This window comes from Solanum lycopersicum, chromosome 4 (genome assembly GCF_036512215.1).
Source record: "Solanum lycopersicum chromosome 4, SLM_r2.1".
Lineage (NCBI taxonomy): Eukaryota > Viridiplantae > Streptophyta > Magnoliopsida > Solanales > Solanaceae > Solanum > Solanum lycopersicum.
This window is the reverse complement of record NC_090803.1, coordinates 55,817,046-55,837,423: the sequence shown is the minus strand read 5'-3', so window position 1 is coordinate 55,837,423 and position 20,378 is coordinate 55,817,046. Positions and strand designations below refer to the sequence as shown.

Below are 20,378 nucleotides of genomic sequence, written 5' to 3'. Positions count from 1 at the left end.
AGTCTTTTCATGAGCTTAAGCTATAAAAATATGATCTTTAGACATCAATACAAATCAAGTGAGAATCAAGCTTATCTAACTCAAAGAATAACAAGATCAAGTAACCACTTAACTAGCGATTCACTCAAGCTAATAGAACCTCGAACCACACTATCAAAATGTCATATCGATAGCTATTATTGTAGACAACCTTTCATAATGATAGAGCTATACCCAATGCTTCCTTCATTCAATCACACATATTCGAAACGTGACCTCGATGATGAGATGAATACTAAGACTATCAGACAACTGTAGGTATCCATGGTAGCACTTCTATGAACTCTTAAATAAGATTGTGTGTGTAGAATCACTACTTTACTTCAACTTCCCAAACAATAGCATCCATAATTGAAATGAATAAGTCTAACCAAAAATGCCATCCTACCAAGAGGATAATCACAGGATCGGTACACCCGATCCACCACTAGAAATTTACCCAAAAATATGAAACCATGTGTGGGCATAAACACCTAATCACACTTCAAATCGTATCCAAAATGAAATAGGTGGTCATATTAGAATATACAGAACCAAGGTTGAATAACACTTAATACTTCTTCCATAGTGCCCATATCAAATATTTTCATTCATATGACTAATCTCCTTGATAATTTTTTTTTTGCCACTCACAATCAAATTGGCTAGTCTCCTTAATAATATTATACTTGCTTGATTTGTAAAACCCCAAAACTTATCACAGTACTCCATTAGATCTAATACTCTTAATATCAATAAAAACTGTCACTAGTTTAAAATTCTTCTTAGCAAGCATATTATAGTCTTCAAAATTTCGATCTATGATTCTTTCTCTTTCCATTTAAGCTCCAATGATAGATATGAGTCCATCTAGGCTGGATATACTAATTCCAAATCTGATAGTACTTTCCCATTGAGATAAAGTTATTAAATCACCCCCATAGTGTCACGACCCAAACCGGGTTGCGACTGGCACCCACACTTACCCTCCTATGTGAGCGAACCAACCAATCTAAACCTTAACATTTCAATGTAATAACAACAAAAAATAATGCGGAAGACTTAAACTCATTAATAAAACAATTCAATAACTATCAATATTCAACATCTATTATTCCCAAAACCTGGAAGTCATCATCACAAGAACATCTACTTTAAACTACTAACTCTAAGAGTTTCTAAGAAGCTAAAAATACATAAGAAGCTAGTCCATGCCGGAACTTCAAGGCATCAAGACATGGAGGAGAAGATCCAGTCCAAGCTAGAAGCGTTAGCTCACCCTGAAGATCCGGTGTGACGAAGACTGGCTAGAATTACTGTTGAGTTGAGGACGACGGCACGTTTGCTGCACTCCACAAATAACAAGAAAAACATAAAAGTAGGGGTCAGTACAAAACACGGGTACTGAGTAGATATCATCGGCCAACTCAAAATAGAAAACAATATATATCAAGTAATATCATAAAATCAACTATGATACTCAACATGTAGCAACAACAAGCACTATATCATTAACAATTACCGTCAAGTTCACACATGAGGACTCAAGCCCCTATACCATACTCATTTGGGAATCATGTTCGTTAGATTGAGTATATTAACATCTTTCAAGATTCATTATCTTTAATTCTCTTGTGTCGGTACGTGACACTCCGATCCCTCATATTCATTATTCCTCTTGTGTCGGTACGTGACACTCCGATCCCCTAAATCTACGTGTCGGTTCGTGACACCCGATCCCCTAAATCTACGTGTCGGTTCGTGACACCCGATCCCCTAAATCTACGTGTCGGTTCGTGACACCCGATCCCCTAATTCTACGTGTCGGTTCGTGACACCCGATCCCCTAATTCTACGTGTCGGTTCGTGACACCCGATCCCCTAATTCTACGTGTCGGTTCGTGACACCCGATCCCCTAATTCTACGTGTCGGTTCGTGACACCCGATCCCCTAATTTCATTCTGTAAATCATCAAGCCTTCTCTATACCAAGGCATCATCAATCCCATTACTTTAATTCATCAAGACTTCTTCTATACCAAGGCATCATCATTAATAATGTATATTAAAGTTTCTTTTCAAGATTTGGGATTCAATATTTTCATCATGCTTATCTTATCACAATCACATAATCATATTCATGCAAACATACCATTAAGCATATAGCAGGGTTTACAATATTATGAATACATATCATTCTCTATTAAGAGTTTACTACGAATATCGTAAGGGAAACCATAACCTACCTCCACCGAAGAATTGAAATCAAGCAAGTTAATCCTCAAAGCTTGGCGTTTTCCTCTTCTTCTCGATCGTTTCTCTCTCTCCCTTCTTGTTCTTTCTATTTTCTTATTCAAACCCTCTTTCTTTTACCCTAATTAGTATATAATTAAGAATAAAAGATGGCAATAATACCCCACTAATTAACTTAGGGTTACCTCTTTTAACCCCCAAGAATTTGAGTTATTAATATAAACCCACGAAATCTATAATTAAGGAAAGAATAGTCCCAAACGTCCCTTAAAACGTGTAAGGAAATCCGATTCTGCCTGGGATTTGCGCAACCTGTGACGGGCCGTCGTGCCTGCGACGGTCCGTCCTGCAGGTCGTCGCAGAGTTCAGAGACCCAAATTTCCACCAAGGGTCTGTGACGGTCCGTCACACCTGTGACGGTCCGTCCTGCCATTCCGTCACAAAGTTCAGAGAGTCGATTTTTAGTACCCAATTTCAGATTTTCTAAGTGTTTTGAAACGAGACCCTGCGACGGTCCGTCGTGCCCTTGACGGTCCGTCGTAGGGTCCGTCGCTTCTGCCAGTTTTTCCAGAATTGAAGTCTGTTGCTCAAAACGACTAAACGGGTCGTTACACATAGTCAATTCTTTACAAACTTTCAGATATCATGTTTTAACTACCATTTACACTCGTCATATGCCTTGTGCCAAAATTTGAGAAATCCTTCATCACCCAATAATTATGTATACTATAAAATCAACCAACATCAAATGCCTATGTAACACATCAAAACAGCTAGTATCATCCCGTCAACAAAGTAGTTTCAATTTTCTCAAAATTCTCATTAATTATGTAAAATTGTAGATCCACACCGTTGAACATCAATAAGTTACCTATCATAATTTGAATAAATTAGCCCCACATAACAACACAAAATCTTACACATTACACTGTTTTTTTTTCACTCAAAACAAAACTCTACATTCTTAAAAATTGCTGACGAAAACCTGGTACGTCTGCACCAAACAAATTCACATCCATAGTCATATTAGATATTATACATGAAAATTCATACGTCCTTCAACTTCAAACCAAAATTCTAAATGAAAGGTCTTATTCTTTCGTTTCGCTTAAATTCTTCTTATGGCACAAAATTTTGAGTATCTTGAACTCTTCAATACATCAACTCTTGTTTCTTTGGTTGACTCGCTTACCAATATTATCCTTTGACCAACAACCTATGGTATTTTCATCTTATCCTTGAAATAAAAATATTACATGAAATCCCATTTAGGTATAACAATCAAAAGTAACCAAATTTACTACTCAAATTATTTTTTAGTCCTTCAAATGCTTCATACTCAATGTGATCAATCATTTCTTACCCCTTACCAATTCATACCTTGACAAAACACACTACCACAAATCTAAACTCACAATGAAAAACTTGAATTTTGAATTCAATTATGTAACTCAATCCTTTTATCTATTGAAATTAACTCATACATAGAAAATATTTACATATTTGGACATCTTAGCTTATTATTGATCGCCTATCCATCCACCTTGTCATACCCTTTCTTAAAAATCCAATGGTACCCGTTACCAAATTCGAAACTATAAAAGAACTTATCACCACACTCGAGTCGAACTGTTTCATCAACATGAATCTTTAAACCCAGTTATACCAATCCAATACAAAGAACTAACCCACTTTTATCCGCACTTCCTTACTAAAACTCTTAATTGTCTTCACATAAGTATACTCTTTAGGACTTCCTTTACCCATATGCTGCCATCCTAATATCGATTCACTTTCATGGAGCTTACGATCATATCACCACTCATTTAAAATTCTCGAGATACACTTTACAACCTAAACACATCAATATCGTACCAAAGATCCACCACTAAAATCTTTCTTATAAATGATGCTTAACTCAAATATCCATAGTAGCAAACCAGTTGATTTCTCAAATGTTAATGCAACATCAAACTCATTGTGCAATCATGTTATACAACTTATAATTCCTTTTGTAGTTAGTATTCACACTTAACAATCAACATATCTATTTTCGTATACCGCTAATACCATATCGTGAAAGTCCATTACATCCACCACTAATACACATCATACCTATCGAGAAGATTGTACCCAAATAGCCCACACATTTTTGTCCGTTAAGTAACTATAATAAACTACTAAATTCAACTAGTCACTCATCCAAAGTGATAGACATTCCTTTGTAGTTCAGGTCCATAGCAAGAGTAACACAATCCATAACACTATTCAAGTAGGAATCGGTATTATTTTAATAGTCATATCATAACCCTCTTTGGTATACACTGAATCTATGAAACTACAACAGAGATTTTGACCTCATCATTCACTAAGTAGCTCATATATGTTATGAACTTTTTACTAAATATAGCTTTGAAAGTTATATTCCCATTATCATCCATCCATTTAATCGTTATACCCCCCTTGTAAAACTGCTCTAAATATTGCATATACCACACAAGTAATATGCACTAGGGTAACTAACCTTACACAACCCCTTTAAAGTTTTTTTTAAACATTCTAAATCTAACCACACATATGTTCCATAAATATATCACCATACCTAAGTACCAGATCTAACATCCAAATCATACACGACACCAACTACTAACATGAGAAACTATGCATGAGTCACCACATAATGAGAGGGAATGGAATGAAGCGAAAAGAATAAAATCAGACCAAGACGCACGATAGAGTTCCAAAAAGTGAAGATTTTTCCTAAAAGTCACCATAGCTTCTCGAAGATAAGTAAAGACGTCTCCGTAAAGATCCTCGAGACTCTTCTTAGACTCGACTTGTATACACGTGAGACCTATGAACCTGGGGCTCTGATACCATTTTGTCACGACCCAAAACTGGGCGTGATGGCACTCGTCTTATCCCACCAAGACAAGTCAGCCTAAAACTCAACCATTACAATAAAGTGCGGAAGTAAAATATAAGTAACTTAATAAAACCCCCAAAACCTGGTAGTCACGTGCACAAGCCTCTAAAGTATTACAATTGATTCAAAAGAAAACTCAAGTCTCAAATGAATTTGTTTCTAGAATAGAACAAGATCATAATTAAGGAGAAGAAAGTCTGCTGCGATGGAAACAGCTACCTGACAAATCTCCAAGAAGCCTCGGAAAAGAAGAGAATGACAAGTACAACAAAAATCCAGGCTCATAACCTACAAAAATTTGTAGAAGCAAGGGGTGAGTACCAAACCACACGGTACTCAGCAAGTAAACGTCTAAACACAAGCTAAGGGGATGAAATACGGGTACTCCTACCACCCCCAACCAAACCTCCACAACTACAACCTGCATTAAAATCAACCCAACCTAACAGCTCACAGTTTACATAGCACGTAGCTCAACAACAACACTTAGACAAATTACATATCCTCAACAACAACACTTCAACAAATTACATATCCTCAACAAGAATACTTCAACAAATTACATATCCGCAATAACAAGCTCAATATTAATCAATCACAAGTACCGCAGAAAGGCAATCAGAAGACCAGCAAAATACCATATCAAGTTCACTAATGATAAGTATGTGCAATGCAATGGAATGCAATGTCAAGTATAATGATGCATGTCTGACCTAGTAATACACACCCGCTGTCTCTCAGTCCGGGACCCATGGGGGACATATCTGTCCATGAATCTGTCGCGGCGCACGACACGACCCTCGATAATAGTAATCATCACGGCGCGCGATACGTCCCTCGAAATATAGTATCCATCGCGGCGCGCGATACGTCCCTCGAAATGGTACATCCTCTTAAGTACCCATTCTTTCTCAATGCACATAACACTTGTCACAACCAATGCCTCAGAATAATGCAGATGACAAGTTCACACATATAATGAGGAGATGACCATTTCCATAACATCACACAGTTCACAACCACACAAACATGAAGTTACATCAACCATGATTCAACAAGCCTTCAACCCTTTCTCAACACAACAAACATAATCAATTAATCACATTGCCTTTTTTTATCCCCATTATTTTCATCACTAGAATTAATCAATGTGGATAAGTCAACCCATCACCAATCCCGTTACTCCCAACATATACCACAAGGACATACACGCATTTCATACACTTAACAAGAGTTTAGAAATCCACTTGCCTCAAATAGTCGAACAGTCACTCCGGAACATGAGTCTTTCCTTTTCATTCGGCCTCCAAATAAATGCAATCTATTCAAGTCCATAATTATAGTAAGATTTCGAAACTAACAATACCCATATTATTACAGGTTTAGCATAGACTCGAAAACCTACTCAAATCTATAATAAATTTTCTAAATCTTGATACCCACTTATCTATCAAGTTTCACATTTTATAAATTTCAAATCTATTTAGTTTTAATACCTCCAATTCTCATAACTTTAATGGTATTCAAGTAATACAATACATTTAGTATTTAATTATCTATCTCAATATGTCAAAACCGAATGTATAACATGATAACCAAAGAAAATAATTAAATCAAACTAACGTCTTAGCACACTAGAGAAAACGAAGCAATCTAATTTAATTGTTTCAACCCATACTCACATATAATACTTACGTATATAGTTATCTGTACTACACTATTAATAATTAATGAGAGATTACCCTTCCAATCTTTAATCAATAGAAACAAAAATCAAATTCAATTAATTTATTAAACTATTTACAATAGTGCAAACGGACAAATTGAAAATTAACCTACTAGTTAAAGTCATGGCACCATTACTCCTCAATCATTACTTCTCTGTATGTTATTATTATGTCCCTCACTTTCTCCAAATTTCAACATATCAGTGCGTAATACTAACGCCAATAGCCACCCATTTTCACTTCCAATTTCCTTTACACTCGCCAACATTAACATCAATCAAACCTACATTTTAATGAAATTAAGATAAGTTCGAATAATAGAATCACCTGAAGCTTGCTGCCGCTATTCGTCGTACAAGTAGTTCCTCTCCTCAATTTGTTTTAATTATTTAGGGTAATAATTGTGAGCTAGTAAATAAATTAATATTAATAAGTCTCACTATTTTTTTTTATCACACATAGGCCATGTGGTAAGGATATTATATAGATGACAGAATTGGCCCTATCAGCCACCTAATAAAAATTTATTTATTTAACATCACTCATCAACTAGACAATTAAAATTAACAAATAACTCAAAAATTTCCAAATCTATTTCCCAAATTGATCAAAAGTTACTCGAGACAACTGCGAGATGGCTAAAACGGTAATTTTGTAAAAATTTCCATAAATGACTTTCTGGGTCATTACAATATTATTTTATATTATATTATATTATATATATTATATTTATGTTATATTACATTTAGATTTTTAGATCTTATTCAAGTTAATGTTCATTTGATGTTAATGCATGTGAATGATTTAAATAAATTTAAAAAAATTATTGTGGTCTGTAATTAATAATATTTCTAATTATAATCACTTATTTTTATTTTCTATTTAGACTTGACTAATTTATAAAAGAGCATTAAAATATTTTCCTATTATAGTTTAATCTTTAGATTTAAAAGATTTTGGTGTACATTAAGATATTTTCCTATTATGGTTTAAGCTTTAGATTTAAAAGATCTGTGTACATTTACCTTCTTCCAATTATGATCATATTTTCTAACTTCACTTAACAAATTTCATGAGTATATGAAAATATTTACACATTTAACTTAATATTATATATTCTAATAATGTTGTTGCCATACAAAATATATTTAAAGCATAAAATTTAATGAACTTTTCCTAATTTTCTATATGATAAAAAAATTATTTGACTAAAAAATTTATTTTTGCGTATATAAATAGGCGTGATATCTTTTTTTTTTTAATATGAGTATCATTTGTTGAAAAACGTTTACAACTATCTTTTCATCAATCTCCTTATGAATTCAGCCATGGAGAGAAAGAAGACTAAAGGGCGTCAAAAGATACCAATGCAAAAAATAGAAAATAAGAATGCCCTGCTAACCACATTTTCAAAGCGTCGGAAGGGTTTGTTCAAAAAAGCTAGTGAAGTTGTTACAGAATGTGATGTTGACATTGGAATAATGATGATTTCACCTTCTGGTAAGCCACACTCATTTTTTCACCCTACTGCTGATGCAATTGTTTCTCGTTTTCAGAATCCTGATATGCAGCTAAGCGAAGGTATTCGTCTAGACGCGACTACTGCTCGAAATCGAGTGAATCAACTCAAAACCAGGCTCGAAGAACTTGATGCTATAGAAGATGCTCTGTTTGCTCAAACAATTTTTTATGACCAAATGGCAGAAACGCAACAAAAAAGTTCGTGGGAGTCAATTGAACAACTCGATGCAGATGAACTAATCATAAATGAAGCTTGGTTACGTGACACTAATTTCAAAATTTGCGATCGTTTGAGCCAATTAGAAATTGGAGCTTCATCCTCATTGGGATGTGAATTTTTGGAGTATGAAGTTTGAACAATTCAAATTATAGTTGAATCATGCTAAGTTTATTTATAGATATATTGGTGGAGACTCTAGTGAGTTCAAATTTATATTATTAAGGTATTGTTTTTTTTAAAAATAATTTATTTCAATGATGCTTCAATCATGTATTGCTATGACTTTCATTAATAATATCTGATATGGTTGGTCTAAACTATTACTTATGAGAACAAAGTTTCATGTGTTGGTTTGAAATATAATATAAAGGATACAAGAACACTTATATGCACTACATTAATAAATTATGATTGATTTTCTCCTCTCAATTGATTTAGGGTTAGGAACCAAACATTTTTCATCTATATATGACATATGATTATAGTATACCATGATGCATAAAGATGAATTCTCCAAAATAGATTGAGATACATATCACAAGGGGGAGAACAATAAGTATGTAAGAAATATGTTATTAATTATCATCTGTATTGTCACTTCACGAGTCTACACCCTGATCGTGGCTGGAACTCTGAATTATTTTTGGTCCCATACTAACAACTGACCTGTCTTATTGCTATATTTTACGCTGTAACAATTACAACCATTGCAGAAAATAACTCCAATACTTTATATATAGTGTCTAAAGTAAGAGATGCTTGTAAATAAAAGAAAATGAAACTATAACTCAACTGACTCGTCTAGCCTCAGCAACGATGTTTAGATAAATATGAATTATGAAACTCGAAATACACGTGCAACACGTATCGAGAGGCTTGGTTTTATTGGTAGATTACAACATTAGCCTAACATTGATAGGACAGAAATGAGAAACATCACTACTAATTATTTTCTGAAGTTTGAGGAAGCAAAGATTTTTGACTGGTTGAAGACTCACCTAAGAGCTCAGATCTCAACTTCATTAGCAATCGTCCAAGATAGTTAAGGCCTTCTCCGTCTCGACCTCCTCCCCAGAATAGATCATGTGGTGAACCCTCCACAAGAACAGATCCCGCCGTTGAGAGCAACAAAGAGTTTAAATAGGGGTATGTAGTGAACTTGCAATGTAAGGCCTTGTACATGACGTCAATCTTGATAGATTCCCAGTCTGGTCTTACCTGGAACACACAGAAAGAAGAGGGAAATGAACAGAAGTTAGGCGTTAACTGCATTATACACTACGGACCATTAATAAAGGGATAAAAAGGTCCATTTGCGAGCAGGCAAAAGGGAGTGCGGTGCAGAACCAATATAGCCTAAATTGTAAAGACCATGTATTTCTTGCTTGCATCAGAGGGTTGGATTAAGATGGATCATCCATGGCCCAATTTCGTAAAGTTGCTGGAATTGGCAAGGATTTAGAAACAAAACTCTTTTAAGAAAAATTATGAGTGTAGCATCCTAAGGTAATGTTTGCTACAGAACTATAACTCTTTGTTGCAACAGGCAATACTTCCGAAGTCTCCTCCGCTTAATACTGCTACCAACATTTCAACTTAACTATTTCTTTAAAGCACACTTTCTGGAATCAAACTTACCTCGCCCTAGACCCTGGCATTGTGCATAGACTCAATTCTCTACGATGTCCAGACCAACTATATTTTCAGGAACAGGTAAATCAAAATACTAACTTTTTACTGAGTTTGAGGTTGCGAAATGAATTCATCAAAAACTAATCTCTCTTTTGATAACTGTGGTGGCCAGGTCTGCGCGCACCTCGACTAATCACACCGGATACTTGTCACTTCTCACCAGCAACGAGAACTAGGTAACTCAATCCACCATGGCTCATTAAATTCTTTTTATCAACATATCTTTCTTCTCAATATCTTTGATTAGTTTCATGTTTACTTTTATGAACCAATGAAATCCTAAAGTTTGATACATAATAAATTGTCAATTGTTTTTTAAGACAACTACATATGTTTGATAATTAACACCCCTTCAGTATTACTGGGGATCTGCTGGTTGCCAGCAACCATTTCAAAACTACTATTTTTTCATTTGTTGATTGTGTTGTTTAAATAAAACTAGTTTTACTTCATAATTACCCCCCACCCCCACCACCACCAAAAAAAAAAAAAGGAACTGCCTGTTGGGTTTTAATTTATTTATTTTGGCTTAATAAACTACAGAGGAAGGATCTAGAGTGTCGTCTACAAGCTCACGTGAATCCATTAGCTTTTGTCCAAACCTTATATATGTATTAAGTAATCTACTAAAATATCTATAATATTTGACTGTGAACCAGTTACTATTGGATATTAATGTGAGATTGTTATAAGAACTCATGAACTTCAAATCCTGAATCCACCTGCATGTGCTAAGCCACTTAGGAGATACCGTTTGATATGGAGTAGATAGCTTCTGACCTTACCCATTTATGATCAAGCATTTACAATACAATTGATCATATTCTGCTATCTAGTTAAGGGGCATGCTTATGCTTTCTGAACACATGAATAAAACAGCCTTGCAAAGAAGGAACCACGAAAAAAATGATAGTTCATGGAGAAGCAAAGGGATAATGTTGTAAAAAGAATGTAAAGAATTACCAGATTAGGTTGCTGCCTCTGTATTCTCCTTCCAATCCGTGCTGCTTCCTCGGGGCTCTTTGCACATTTTAATTCTTCAATACAGCTTTTAGCTACAGGATCAGATACCCCAACAAACTTTTGTGCCTTGAATCAAAGAATTATTTGTCAAATGCCTGAAAGATGCTGCAAATAACGAAGTTCTATTTTCAAGTTTTTCAAGGAAATAACCTGGTAATAATGCTCTACACTGGACCAGGTGACAAGTTCTTCATTTTCATCAGGCATCTGAATTGGATGGAGTGAAAAATTTGAGAAGGCACCATATGGATCCCATGTCTTGTAAAAGAAAATGATGCTTGATTCATAAGGAGAAATGGTAGGATCAATGGCTGAAGTTTCTTGTACTGATGGAATAGTAGGTGTCAAGTCAGGAACTGGTTGCAGAAACCCACTAACAAGTATGTCGGGTCCAATCTGCATATCCATATGACTTCAGAGTTCAAAAATTAACTCAGAAAAACTAGCCATCATTAAAAGGTAAGTCAGAAGAGGGGGAAACAGTCCAAAGGGACAACAAGGTTTCAGTTTATCTTGTTTCATTTCTTGAAGGTGGTTAGTAGCTAACCCCTACCTACCGCTTCACCAAAGAAATGATATCAGAGAATGCCGTTGAGGATCCTTCATAATAGAGCAATTGAAAGGCAATACAATTTTTAGCAATTATTGCATACTTTACAATTCTACTAAGTAAAAGAAACACAAAGATGAACAAAAAATTGTCATGTGGTGTTGGACCATCTTATTGCTATAAGGTAAAAAATTATTTCAGCATTTCGGTACATCAGTAATGAGATATTAATGGCATAGAGACCTTTGTTTTTTACCAGCCTTGACAGATTACCATTGTGATACAGGATGCTAAACATTGTTCGAAAGTACAATGTACTTAGTTAAGGCTAGCCCAAGGAAGTAATACCTGCTTTTCCGACCCAGTTCCTACATCTGCAATGTGTGACCCTCATTAAACAGACTTATTAGCAGACCAACAGTAACTAAAAAGAGTTTAGGGATTTGGAATGACAGATAGATTGCGGAAGTTTACGCCTGGAAACACCTAAACAAAATCCTTTAACTTGAGCATATGCACTAACAAGAGATGAATGTGAGCAATATCATATGAAGGGAAAACAGAGAAAGAAAGATAGTGTAATTGGAATGCAAGCATTGGGCACATGGATACTGAATGAGGAATCTAACTGACTTCTCACTCAAGCAATTTTTATTGTATTTACTTGAAAGAGATAGAAGCAACACGGGAATAAGTAATTTGTCCTGCAATTCCTATTTATCCTTTTAAGGAATGCAGAAATTCTGACTACTTTTTCTTTAGCTTCTTCCATTTTGAAAGCTAAAGTTCCCTTCAAGGTAAGAATTTGACATAAATAATCTTCTATGCCTCAATCACAAATTAGTTAAGGTTGGCTACATGAATCCTTTGAGTACATTGTGCCTATTCAGTTCAAAGGATTCATTAAACCTTAGACTACGTCAGACTAGCCATTAACCTACTCCAGCCTTCTGCTTTATTTGAGTTTGATATCGTTCTGCTTTGTCAAGCTCCCGCATGCAGAGTCTTCCATCAACATGAAAACTTATACAAATTTCTTTGTTTGCTAGAACTCAGAAACCTAAAAGGACTATAGGAGTGACTCATCTTCTTAGGAAAGGTGAAAAACCGCTTTTTGTGTTTCACTTCTACACACAAGTTTGGGTGGTTATTGTAATTACTGATAGCACTGTTATGGTGCTACTTTTTAAATTTATATATAAATATATACATGTTGCTAGCCTAAAAAAAAAAAAAAAGCAACTGCATACAGCTTGGCGAGGAGGTTATTCTGCATATCAGCAGACTTTTTTATTCTTTCCATTGTAAATAAGCTACTTACAACCCAGCAATAGGGTTTCAGGAAGAGAAAGTAAGGAAAACTATTACAGCATGCGGCTTAGACATGATTAGCAAGATATTCAACAACATTCAACGACTAAGTGTAATTAGCATCTATAAAAGGGAATTTAACAAACATTGAGAAAAACCAAGGGTTTCTGATACTAAAGTGGATTTATCAGAAAGGATTCCAGGACTTAAGACAACGAACTACACTCAAATAAGAAAACACCAGAAATCTGGGTAAGGCCAAAAAGAGAAAAATGCACAGTTTATAACATGTACACACAGTACATAATTAAGGATTAAGCTAGACCAGACAGCGCTACATGCATTTCTCTTTCCCTCTTTTGTTTTGTTGGAGTGAAGGGGGATGGTTGAGGATAAGTAACAGCAAGACATGCATGTACTAAGCACATAATCAGAAAATTTAAAGGAGAAGCCTATCAAACCTGCTCATAGCAAACATCAATTAGTTCCAGAGCCTGGGTCATCTCTACCATTCCAAGTTCCCCAACTGGAGACGGTGCATTTTTCCCACCTATAATTTTGGGAGCGACAAATGCATGTACCTGCAGTAAGGTTTGACATATATAACTGCAATACAAAAACAAAAATTTCTCTCCATATGCAAACTAGTAGAGCAGACAAAAATTTGTTTAATTACACAGTAAACTAGAAGAGCTGCCAAAAAATAGGACAGCTGAATTGTCAATAAGATGAAGAACACCATAAAGACTAAAGAGTGATATGTAAGCAAAGGAAGGAAGAAACATGAACTTCTGGGTGTTTGATATACTATTCTCTGAGCATTGATGAAAATCTTGACAGTACCAGAAATAACAGAGTTTTTCAAAATGAGTATGTGCACTCGACAAGCCAGACTGATGTCCATATTTAGTTTAAAAACAGAAGAATTAGACAGTATCTATCCTCCATTTGGATTTTTCTGAAGTAAAAAGTTGCTGAATCAGGCAGCTACTGTCATTCACTGGTGAACTTGTAAAGAACAAAAACTTCTTAATAGGTTAAAATAGAAAATCAAAGTTAAAACTTTCAGTTGTATACTTCCCATTTCAGAAATTTAAGAGAATAAAACATATCCTCCTGAAAAGTAATAACAGCTCAGCAGGAGATCCAAAATAAATAGCAAGAAAAGATTATGAGGGTATACTTTGTGTATGACCCCAGAAGAAATAGCAGATGCAGCAAGTGTCCCTCCACACTCCCACAAAACAGAGAGATAACCACGATCATATAAGTACCCCATAACATCTCTAGGATCTAAAATATCAAATTCCACCACTTCAACGCCTTTGGATGCAAGCAATCTCTGGAAACTTCTCTTTGCACCTCTTTGTGTAGCAACTATAGTGGGGACCTCAGAAACATTCCAAAGATGTGCTTCTTCTGGAAGGTCAAGAGTTTGAGATAATACAACACGCCGGGGCAGATGGTCACCTCCATGTCTAACCGTCAAACGTGGATCTAGAACCAAAATCAAAAGTAAAGCAGCAGTAAAATATCTGAGATATCTCATCCAAGTCAAAAAGCATAAAGCCATTTTGAGTATCTCTAATAAAGTTGACTGGATATTCTTAGCATTCAGGATGTTTATGGAGGAATGAGAAGATTCATACTGTCTTTGCGCACAGTATTTCCTCCAACAATAACAGCATCACTTCTACCCCGCATTTCAAAAACTCGAGTTCTTGACTTTTTGCTACTGATCCATGAAGCATGACCAGAACTAGCAGCAATTTTCCCTGTGTACACAAAATATGGCCGCAGCTCATTGTCAAATTTATTAATGAAGCTTGTGATTTGTTACCATAGCAATGTTGTTGCAACATCATAGGCTATATGCACTCACCATCAAGTGTCATTGCATACTTGAGAACAGAGAATGGGACTTGACAGGCAGCTCTATATAGTAAAGGAGCATTGACAAGAAGGCAGGATTTGATAGCATCCTGAAAATTACAAATTGTAAGTGTTAGCTCTACACAGCAGAAATTGTAGAACGTAAGAATTAGCTCTACAATGCGAACTCTTCCCATGAAACAGATTGAGTTATCAAAGTAATAGTAAACGCATTAACAGTAGTTACAGGATTTCTCTTTCTTCTTCTGCTCTAAGTTTTGCAGAAAAAAATCCTCATTTATTTCAATGAAAATCTAAAACTAATCTAAGCAATGCAAACACTAAACAGGTAATGTATCTTGAAGTGTCTCGAGAATAAAAAATTAAGCTTTAAGCAATTTACAGTGATGCATAAAAAGCACATAATCTTTTGAGAATGTACTATAATATTATGCTAGACCCATTAGTAATTTATGTCAAGTAGTTTATATCAACAGCTTTGATATTTTTCTAGTGTGTTTCTTCTGAAATATATTCTTAAGAAGGGCAAGCAGGACAATTGACACACAAAATCAAGTTGGGATCAAACCTCTAGAGGATGCAAAGAACCACTCTGGACTACCATTGATACAAACAACTACTCCACCTTCATCAGAAATGAGTAGGAAATAACTATATGAATCATCACTGACCATGTTTCTCCATTTGAATTATTCTCAGGCCAACATTATACAAAATACAAACAAAAATAAAAAGTACTATAGAGTCTCTACATTTTATAATGATATACAAACCTCACATAGAGCTAAAAGAACTGCCGGAAAGCATAGGACTCAAAAGTGAATGTTACTAACATAAATAAGACATATTACCTGCTAATTGGTATTGTTATATAGATTGTTCCTTTCATTGTCCCCTAACTTTAGTTAGGTTTGCTTGAATTCCAAAAATTTACAAGTCTTTTAATTGAATTGATTATATTAATCAGTGAATACTTCAGTACGGAAATACATCAGAAATATGTGGAATGAATTCTTTGACCTCATAAACCTTAAAATTGGGAGAGAAAGAAAACAAATTTACGGAAGATGTGCAGCTTGAACAGAAGCTTTAAAGTTAGCATACCCAAGCTACATGCCAGAGCAGCCAATAAAGAGGCAGTTTGCAGAATTGAGAGAAGGAACAACAGGGAGTATCAGATTTAGTCATTTAGAAGAAGTTCTTGGATTGGGAGGTTGACTATCTGTCAAGTTTCTAGCTGAATCGGCAATTTCTAGAGAGTACCCTCAAATCCCAAAATGCACTATTATGGACTAAGGAGAAGGAAAGATAATTCAAAGTCAGATCAGCTAGACAGCCAGAGCACAGAAGAGGAAAGTTGGCCAAGATTAGCAAAACGGACACACAAAGGACCCAGAGAAACTTGCTTACTGTAGTAGCTATAAATGGACTTGTCTAGCCAAGGACAATCGGCAAAGAAGAGGAACTAACATATGCAGAAGGTGCTTCCTCAGTGAGAGCTAAAAATGAATCCCCATACCATGTGTAACTACATTGCACTTTCAGCTGTCCCACTTGGAGTATTTTTTGTGGATCCCTCTAGGAGTACAGGGAGCCATGTCAAGAACAGTAAAGGAGATGCTTTTACTGGCAAGGTAAAACAATCAATAAGAGGATCAAAGAATATAAGAAAACCTTCCTGCTTGCATTTTTTGGGCAGTCTGGAAAATGCTCAATTCCAGATGTTTCGAAGACAAAGAGGAAACTGTCCCCAACAATAAATAGAGATGTTTTTACAGTCTTGGGCTTTTTGGTGTAAGATAGATTTTGTAAAGGATGTTAATACCAAGTTGAACTTCAAGGACTCCTTAATTTGTCAAAGAAGCAACATTCAGACCTTTGTACCTGGTACTTTTGTAAATAAAATGTACCCTTACTTGATCCCAAAAAATATAAAAGATAAAGAAAATATTTGACACTTAAAAATTGCTAGGATGTACAAAATACTGCTTCAATTAACAAATTCTTGCATTCCAAACCTTTGACACTGATATTTCCAGGACTAAAGAATGGATAAACATGGAGGGATGAAAACTGAGGCAATAAGCTCGATTTTCTGGTGTGACATATGTGACGCAGCAACGAAAATCCTGTACTTGAATTAAGTGTCAGGCACTTATTTAAATACCATAAATTTCTTTGCAATTTTTGCTAGTGAAAATTCTTGGTATCTAGCAAGGAGTCTGAATCAGACAAGTTGAAATTAGCATATAATTTGTGGTGATTTAATATAAATGCTAATAATTAGATATAAACATGCATCAATAGTATAATTCCTTTCAAAGATGATAACATGCACCTTTTATAGAATATTTTAAATTCCAGGGAACCATAAAAGCTATTTAGCTAAAGATTTCTTCTAAAGGTAGCAAAATGAGTATATTCTTTTCGTACAAACATTTAGCACCATACCATCAATGTGATACCCTTTTATTTCTGGTCGTTATTGAGACTTCTAATTTTATCAAATATGGGAAGTAGATAGATATTCACCATAACTGCAGGGCAAAAACAAGGACACGTATGATGAAGAAAATCAAAAGTGCAGTTAACGCTATGTTTTAATTCTTTTGGTGGAGAATGTTATATTGCTCCAGAACTAAGAATTGAGATCTTACAATAGTTAATTTGCTACGCCGAAGCCCATCAAGTGAATTACCCAGGATGCACTACATATTAGATTACCTCAATAGTCTTACTCTGTGTATCTTCCCCAAGCACATCAACTTGAAGACCTTCACTCCTCAATGCGTGAATGGCATTGCCACGAAGGTGTTGCAGCGGATGCCGTATCCCAACAACAACTCTACTAATCCCTGCCTAACAAAGATGCATCAATTGCATTTCCCGCTAAACTTTAGCAATAAAGTACACATATTATCAACTTTTTCAATCAGTTTTCCTGTCTAATAAGGCAGTGAAACAGATGAATCTTTTAAGTGTTACAGGAACTTTTCCTCCCAACAAGAATGCATTACAGTACCATGCTTCTTAAAACATATATGTTTCTTTAAATAAGAGATGTGCAATTGGGATCTTCTGCAGTAAAATACAGCAAAATAAACTAGTAAATGTCTTTATGCCTGAAATCTAAAATATATTTTGTACACTTAGTAGTATATGCTGGTATCTTTGAGTGCCTTTTCTCAATTCTCACAAACAAATAAACAAAAAGATCTCTACTTTACCAATCCAATTTTTCATGGTATAGAGTAAATAGACAAACTTGTTTTGTTGAAATTGAATAAGAAATATACCTTGATTAGGGCGGAAACGGCACTAGTATCACAGTGACAGTCTCCAGGTTCCATATTAAGATAAGCAGTGGCACCTCTACACTGCTCGCCAGCGGCTTCTACAGCCTGCACTTCCGCCGGAATAGTCCCTTCGGCGTACAAGTAACCTTCTCCGACCACCGTAGCTCTACCATTTGGAACAGCGATAACGCAGCCGAAGTTGGGATGAGGAGCGGTAAATCCGGCCGATTTGTCAGCTAATTCGGCTGCTCGTTTGATGTAGAGAGAATCAAAAGATGAAGCGGATGTGTAACTGTAATTGGAAGAAGAAGAAGCAGAAATGGGTTTGCAGAGAAAAGGTGTAGCTAATCCTCCTAGCAAATGCGCCATGGATTTTGTGGGCAAACTTTGAAGATAAAATGAATGTTTAATAGCTTCACGTAATTAATTATGTAACCCAACTCTGTCAATTAATTAGCCATGAAAATTACATTACTCAATCACCTTGTAAATGCATCTATTCAAGCTTTTATTTGGACAATTGTTACATTATTTCATATCGTATATAGTATTTTTTCATCGCTATATAATATCGCATATTTATAATTTAAATGATCTATCAAAAAAATAAGTAAAGTAAAGAATTTTTGCAAAGTTTAATTTTTTTTTTTTTTTTGAATAACACACTTTACTTCAATGGGATAATGATGTTATAGCAGTTGATGAAGGAGGGAGATAAGCAGGGAGCTATGGTTAATCCCAATTTGATACACGTTAGGGAACATAAACCGAATATCAAAATTATAGCTATATAATATTAATATAATTTTTGTGTTTGATAATCTTAAAATTTAATCAAAGCTCTTTAAGTCTCGTTAATAGAGGTGTCAATTTGACTAGTTAAGATCAAAGGGCTCGTTGAAATCAGTATCCAAAATCATGTAACTCGTGTTAAAATTTACATTCCAACTTGATAGGCATACTGCATATATACCAATTTCAATTTTAAACAATTATTTCATTATTACAATGTAGAAAGTACACATTGATCAAAATAATTATAGGTCAAAAGCTAAAGGTTCGTTGAGTAACCATAAGTGTGGAATAATATAAGTACAATCCAAAAATTGGTGATATGATTCAATTAGAGCATCTAAGAATAAAATAAATGTAAGTCTACATCATTGTGTGAAACAAAAAGACCAAATAATAATAATAATAATTAAACAAAAACAAAAAAAGTCTAGTGTTGTGTGATCATCCAAGCAACTCACTTTGAAATCTTCAAATCAATTGCTACTAGCACGGTCACAAACTTGGGACTCAAATTAAGATCTGCCTAAAATGAAAAACGTATAATAAAAAATATATATCCAAAATGTATTGCAACAAAACAATGACAAAGATAAATAACCTTTAAAAATACTTGTTTACAACTAATACTTAGCATAAATATTCAACAAATAAGGTATGTAACCACTCACAAGATAAAATTTACCTAAACAACATGTTAATACACATAATCAAACATATAATAAAGAAAATATGCACAAATTCAACCAAATGATGAGCATAAATAAATGACCTTTATTATTTTTTTCATCGTCATATTTTGTTTTTTCAATATTTTCATCATATTTTATTTATTTTTATAAGTTTCAAACCTTTAATATTTTTACTAAACCGAGGGTCTTCAGAAACACCTCTCCACAGAAATAGGGATAAGGTTTGTGTACACTTCATTCTAGTTTTTTAAAACTGTATTTGTAAGATTACATTGAATTTGAATTGTTGTTGTATGAATAAAAGTAGAACCTGCCAAGGAATTTGATTTTGGAACATAATTAGGTGGTTCCTCAAATAAAGAAAGCTTATTAATGAAGATTGAATTGTTTACTAATAGAGGAAAATCAAGCTCTTATAAAAAAAAGTGAGTATCTCAAACAAAATCTAATTGAAAATGAAGATT

The 20,378-nt window shown here is 34.7% G+C and overlaps 2 protein-coding genes and 1 long non-coding RNA gene across 3 annotated transcripts; 1 reads left to right on the top strand and 2 right to left on the bottom strand.

The window, feature by feature from the left end:
- Positions 1-1,086: 1,086 nt before the first annotated feature.
- On the bottom strand, positions 1,087-7,380 carry LOC138348315 (uncharacterized). Its single transcript, XR_011220772.1, has 4 exons — positions 7,252-7,380; positions 6,449-6,518; positions 5,417-5,485; positions 1,087-1,363 (listed from the first exon to the last, which is right to left on the bottom strand). It is a non-coding gene; the product is annotated as an uncharacterized lncRNA (long non-coding RNA).
- An 872-nt stretch (positions 7,381-8,252) lies between these two features.
- LOC101248572 (agamous-like MADS-box protein AGL29) lies at positions 8,253-8,801 on the top strand. Its single transcript, XM_004237538.5, has one exon. The coding sequence runs from the start codon at positions 8,253-8,255 to the stop codon at positions 8,799-8,801; it is 549 nt and encodes a 182-aa protein (XP_004237586.4).
- A 421-nt stretch (positions 8,802-9,222) lies between these two features.
- On the bottom strand, positions 9,223-19,104 carry LOC101248871 (riboflavin biosynthesis protein PYRR, chloroplastic). Its single transcript, XM_004237539.5, has 9 exons — positions 18,431-19,104; positions 17,859-17,993; positions 15,124-15,223; positions 14,891-15,016; positions 14,425-14,738; positions 13,703-13,822; positions 11,531-11,776; positions 11,321-11,446; positions 9,223-9,883 (listed from the first exon to the last, which is right to left on the bottom strand). The coding sequence occupies exons 1-9, from the start codon at positions 18,797-18,799 to the stop codon at positions 9,608-9,610; spliced, it is 1,812 nt and encodes a 603-aa protein (XP_004237587.1). The 5' UTR covers positions 18,800-19,104; the 3' UTR covers positions 9,223-9,607.
- Positions 19,105-20,378: the final 1,274 nt, after the last annotated feature.

Bases quoted from the DNA above. Each gene is read 5' to 3' on its own strand.
- LOC101248871 (XM_004237539.5), bottom strand. From the start codon at position 18,799: ATGGCGCATTTGCTAGGAGGATTAGCTACACCTTTTCTCTGCAAACCC. The intron at 15,224-17,858 runs GTAATCTAATAT...TGTAATTTTCAG, and splicing joins CACAGAGTAAGACTATTGAG to GATGCTATCAAATCCTGCCT. The intron at 11,777-13,702 runs GTTTGATAGGCT...ATGGATATGCAG, and splicing joins TTGATGTTTGCTATGAGCAG to ATTGGACCCGACATACTTGT.
- LOC101248572 (XM_004237538.5), top strand. From the start codon at position 8,253: ATGGAGAGAAAGAAGACTAAAGGGCGTCAAAAGATACCAATGCAAAAA.